The sequence below is a fragment of the Mixophyes fleayi genome, chromosome 11, assembly GCF_038048845.1.
Source record: "Mixophyes fleayi isolate aMixFle1 chromosome 11, aMixFle1.hap1, whole genome shotgun sequence".
Classification (NCBI taxonomy): domain Eukaryota; kingdom Metazoa; phylum Chordata; class Amphibia; order Anura; family Limnodynastidae; genus Mixophyes; species Mixophyes fleayi.
The window spans coordinates 79,020,309-79,026,178 of record NC_134412.1 but is presented as its reverse complement, the minus strand read 5'-3'; the positions used below and the strand labels follow the sequence as shown (position 1 = coordinate 79,026,178).

Below are 5,870 nucleotides of genomic sequence, written 5' to 3'. Positions count from 1 at the left end.
ACTAAACATTTTATTTATATAGAAAATAATAGTCTTTATTTCCCTTTCAAGGGTCAGTTTCAAGAAATAATAATGGATAATTGCTTTTTTAGGTTCAGTTAATAAAACTACCCTCACCTGTGATTTGGAAAGAAACAAAATATAAATATTTTAACGTTTTATTATTAGTCGATTCTCACACATTATTGTTAGACGGTGCATTGATCCACTGTGCTACTCCTTCTCCCAGGATAATAATAATGTTCCTCTGAGTTATTAAATAAGATGAATGTTTAACATAAATATAGAACTGAAATTATTTGGAGATATCTATGCCGTACAAAAGACTGAGACACACATATGGTGTAAATTTATAAGGAACCATGTTCAAAATTAAAATCTAAAAAAAATAAAGGTTGATGTAGAAAATTTAAGAACATTGGGCCTGATTCATTAAGGATCTTAACTTGAGAAACTTCTTATTTCAGTCTTCTGGACAAAACCATGTAACAATACAAGGGGTGAAAATTAGTATTCTGTTTTGCACATAAGTTAAATACTGACTGTTTTTTCATGTAACACACAAATACTTGATAACTTATTTGTACACTGACATTTAAAATTGATATTTGTGTGCTACATGAAAAAACAGTCAGTATTTAACTTATGTGCAAAACAGAATACTAATTTGCACCCCTTGCATTGTAACATGGTTTTGTCCAGGAGACTGAAATAAGAAGTTTCTCAAGTTAAGATCCTTAATGAATCAGGCCCACTGTAAATAATTAACTCAAAGACCTCCCTTGTAAAAATGGCCTGTTCTGTCATGAAATTCAATTTTTGCAACAATCCACATCACTTTTCGCTTAGCTTTAAATAAGACAATAACTTTATAACATCATTGTGAAACCTATCTGGTACATTGTGTTGTGTTGAGCGGGACTTAATTGAGATGTCCGACCATTGTACCCATTTACTGTTGCCATCCTCTACTCCTCTGGCTATGGTGTGGGTATGGCATCCACAAACAAGTGGTCCTCCTGAATACTCAGAGATTTAAACACAGTTACAGTGGTGTGGCCACTAGTGGCGGGGCAGTGTAAATGGACATAAAATTTGGGCGCCAAGCCATCTCAATTCAAAACCAATGGTAATTTTCTTACACTCCTCTTCCTCCAGCATGAAAACACCAGACTCCTCCAGCACCCACTGAGCAGCAGTAAAACACTTATGGTAGTTCACGTACCCGGTGTTATAGGTACAAGTATTAAACAGCATCATTTAGAGCTAATCATGTAGACAGGTGGACGGTAGGCATGGTCCAGAGATTCTTGACCTCGGCTCGTGCACACCATCCATTACATAAGGGACCCTCCTTTATAACTTTTAGCCTCAATGCTTTCACGCAACAACCCCCTCTCACAGTATGGGAGTACTTTCCTACTACGGCTGTACGGATTGATTGCTCATTATACAGGGACCTCCCTTCTATCTACTGAAGTTGGGAATAACTGTTTAGGGAATACCAGATTATTTTCGGTATTACACATTCCAGTTATCAGGGATTCCTTCACTACTGACTTTTAGTCTCTCGATGTCTCACAGCACTCCCCTGACTGCAAGGTCGAACCGTACTGCTGTGTATACCTCTCCCTCCATTTAGGGGCACAGTAAATGACAGCCTCACATGGCATCTGGCCATGAACTTCCATCTGTTACCCTTGTTTACAATAAGCCTTCTTCTATTATATCAATTATATATATAATATTTGCACACACCCATACAGATGTGGCCACATTATTGGCACCATTGCCCTTTTTCAAAATAACTCACAACTTCCACTAAACATATTTGGAATCCACAATTCTTTCTCTGTTAATATTACGGACCCATTGTTTTTTTATTCTGAGTTTATTTCTGGATATCCTTTTTAAATCAATGAAAAGAAATGGCATTGACAAAATTATTGACATCCTAAACATAATTTTTGTTAGCACAACCTTTGGTCAAAATAGCTACAATCAACTGCCTCCAATAGCCATGACTGACTAACCACCACATGTCTACTGATAGTTTGGTCCACTCTTCTTGTGCAAACTGCTCCAGTTCTCCCAGATGTGAAGGCTGCCTTCTCCCATCTGCTGTTTTTAGATCTCTCCAAGGGTGTTATACCGGATTTAGATCTGGACTCATTGCTGACCACTTCAGAACAGTCCAGTGTCTTGTTTTGAATCATTCCTGGGTGCTTTTTGATGTATGTTTGGGTCCGTTGTCTTGCTGGAAGACTCATGACCTTTGATGAAGACCCAGCTTTCTTACACTTGATTCAACATTCTGTTTCAAAATGGCCTGGTCATCTCCAGATTTCAAGATGCCATGCACACGTTCAAGACATCCAGTTCCAGATACAGAACAGAAATCTCACTGAACCTCCTACATGTTTGACTGTAGGGAGGGGGTTCCTTTCATTTGGTTTTTTTTGTAAACATAGGGATGATGTTCTTTACCAAAAGCTCGATTAAATTCTCCCAGAAGGAATTAGATTTGTTCATGTGTGTTTTGGCAAATTCTAGTTAGGCTTTCTTATGTATCTCTTTCAGCAGGGGGTCCCTCCAAGGCCTCCTACCATGTAATCCCTTTCATTGAGTTGGTAACAGATGGTATGAGTTGAAAATATCATACCTCTTGGCTGAAGGTCAACTTGAATCTGTTTTTTAGTTGACTGAGATGCTTTCTCCTCTATTTAAATAATCCTGTGCTGCAGTGTTCAATTAAGACCTCACTTTCCAGGGAGGATGACCACAGTGCCATTGGCCTTAGACTACCGAGTAACATTACATACAGTGAAGACGGGAACATCAATGTCTCTAGAGATGGATTTGTGTCCTTGAGGTTGTCTACAGTCATGGCCAAAAGTTTTAAGAATGACACAAATGTTATTTCTCACAAAATCTGTTGCCTCAGTCATGAGTAATCAGATGAATTGCAATTAATTTCAAAGTCCCTCTTTGCCATGATAATGGCCTTCATCTCCAAAACATGTCCATTGCACTTCAGCCCTGCCACAGAAGGACCAGCTGACATCATGTCAGTGATTCTCTTGCTAACACAGGTGAGAGTGTTGACAAGGACAAGGCTAGAGATCACTATGTTGATTGAGTTAGAATACCAGACTGGAGACTTTAAAAGGAGGAAATCATTGTTCTTCCTTTGTTAACCATGGTTGTCTGCAAAGGAAACACGTGCAGTCATCATTGCTTTGCACAAAAAGAGCTTCACAGGCAAGGATATTGCTGCTAGTAAGATTGCACCTAAATCAACCATTTATCAGATCATCAAGAACTTCAATGAAAGAGGTTCAATAGTTGTGAAGAAGGCTTCAGGGCGCCCAAGAACGTCCAGCAAGTGCCTGGTCCGTCTCCTAAAGTTGATTCAGCTGCGGGCTCAGGCACCACCAGTGCAGAGCTTGCTCAGGAATGGCAGCAGGCAGGTGTGAGTGCATCTGCACGCAGAGTGAGGCAAAGACTTTTGGAGGATGGCCTGATTTCAAGATGGCCAGCAAAGAAGCTATTTCTCTCCAGGAAAAACAATAGGGACATTCTGCAAAAGGTACAGGGATTGGACTGCGGAGGACTGGGGTAAAGTCATTTTCTCTGAGGAATCCCCTTTCAGATTGTTTGGGGTATCTGGAAAAACGCTTGTCCGGAGAAGGAAAGGTGAGCGCTACCATCAGTCCTGTGTCATGTCAACATTCTGAGACCATTCATGTCTGGAGTTGCTTTTCAGCCAAGGGAGTGAGCTTACTCATAATTTTGCCTAAGAACACAGCCATGAATAAAGAATGGTACCAAAACATCCTCCAAGAGCAACTTCTCCCAAACATACAAGAACAGTTTGGTGATGAACAATGCCTTTTCCAGCATGATGACGCACCTTGCCATAAGGCAAAAGTGATAACTAATTGGCTCGGGGATCAAAACATCATAATTTTGGGTCCATGGCCAGTAAACTCCCCAGAACTTAATCCCATTGAGAACTTGTGGTCAATCCTCAAGATGTGGGTGGACAAACAAAAACCCACAAATTCTGACAAACTCCAAGCATTGATTAGGCATGACTGGGCGGCTATCAGTCAGTATGTGGCCCAGAATTTGATTGACAGCATGCCAGGGCTCATTGCAGAGGTCTTCAAAAAGAAGGGTCAACTCTGCAAATATTGACTTTTTGCATAAGCTTAATGTGATTGTCAATAAAAGCCTTTGATACTTATGAAATGCTAGTAATTTTACTTCAGTATACCATAGCAACATCTGACAGAAAGGTCTAAAAACACTGATGCAGCAAACTTTGTGAAAACCAATACTTGTGTCATTCTCAAAACTTTTGGCCATGACTGTATGTACATAAATAACATGAAGCACTTTTTTTGTAGTTTGAGCTGCTTACCTTCACTGTTGTATATACTGTTGTGTTCTGAAAGTCTACTACACAATGGGCAGTTCATTCACAAGCACACAATGTTCAACCCAAAATAAGCCAGCCAGTCTGAAAAGTAAGTATTGTAAGCCACCAAAGTTGGAATGAGGAAGTCATTGAACACCATATAATCAAAAAGAATTAACACATTTTTTCATGTATTTATTTGTTATTCATATATGTTTTTAACGACTGAATGTCAGACATTTGGAAGCCAAGACGTAAAGGGGCTGAGAAACTACACGCTTGTGTATAAATGTTTTCATTTCATGATTTCTTAATCCATATATGATGGGGTTAGCGAGTGGTGTAAAGACCGCATAGGTCAGACCAACAGCCCTGTCATAATCTACAGAGTAACTTTTTGAAAGTCGTATGTACATGAATGATATGCTACCAAAAAAGAGAATGACAACAATCAGATGTGCCCCACAAGTAGAGAATGCTTTCTGTCGCCCCACCTTGGATTTCATCCTTAAAATAATATATATTATCCTTACGTAAGAGAGAAGAACAAAAGCAAAACTCAACAGGATGATAAATGAGCTGACAATAAATTCGACCAATATATAGAGCTTAGTGTCGGTACAGGCTAATGAGATCAACGGGGGGAAATCACAAAATACGTTTTCAATACGGTTTGGACCACAGAAAGGAAGAAGAGAAATTAAAACAGTTTCAATAACAGGACTTAGAAACCCCCCAATAAAACAGCCAGCAACACAATTCTTATACAGTGTAGTAGTCATAATAGTTGAGTATCGTAGCGGCTTACAGATGGCCAGATATCTATCATATGCCATTATTGTGAGGATATAACACTCGGATGCGCCAAGTGCATGCAGGAAATAGGCTTGTAAGATGCATCCGCTGAAGGAGATCTTCTTCTCTTCTTCCAAGAGATCGGCCAACATTTTAGGGATAGTGACGGCTGTATAGCAAATCTCCATACAAGATAGCACCCCAATAAAGAAGTACATGGGAGCCTGAAGCCTGGACTCTTTTTGGACTACAAGAAGAATTACAACATTACCAGCAATTATAGTACAGTAGATGATAAGAAGTATTGTGAATAGTAGAACGTGATAGTATTGGAGATTTGGGAATCCAGATAACACAATTTCATAAACTTTGCTGTGGTTGGAGGATTTTTCCATATCTTTTGTCGCGGTCATACAGATATGGAAGTAAGGAGAAGGAATTACTTTGACATGAAGGTCTACCAGTTGTGTGGATGTTGAGATTTCCATTGGAAAACCCAGGTCTCTTTTGAAAACATGATATGTTGAAGGTGAACTGTTTTGGTTTTTTTTTTTTGTTTTTTTACAGCTCAGATTCCCTCATAGATATATGTCTTATAAGCGCACACACAATTAAATTGCTGGGTTACCAAGCACAACTTACATAAAAATTA

The 5,870-nt window shown here is 39.2% G+C and overlaps 1 protein-coding gene across 1 annotated transcript; it reads right to left on the bottom strand.

The window, feature by feature from the left end:
- Nucleotides 1-4,641: 4,641 nt before the first annotated feature.
- LOC142106643 (olfactory receptor 6N1-like) lies at nucleotides 4,642-5,622 on the bottom strand. Its single transcript, XM_075189637.1, has one exon. The coding sequence runs from the start codon at nucleotides 5,611-5,613 to the stop codon at nucleotides 4,642-4,644; it is 972 nt and encodes a 323-aa protein (XP_075045738.1). The 5' UTR covers nucleotides 5,614-5,622.
- Nucleotides 5,623-5,870: the final 248 nt, after the last annotated feature.

Bases quoted from the DNA above. Each gene is read 5' to 3' on its own strand.
- LOC142106643 (XM_075189637.1), bottom strand. From the start codon at position 5,613: ATGGAAAAATCCTCCAACCACAGCAAAGTTTATGAAATTGTGTTATCT.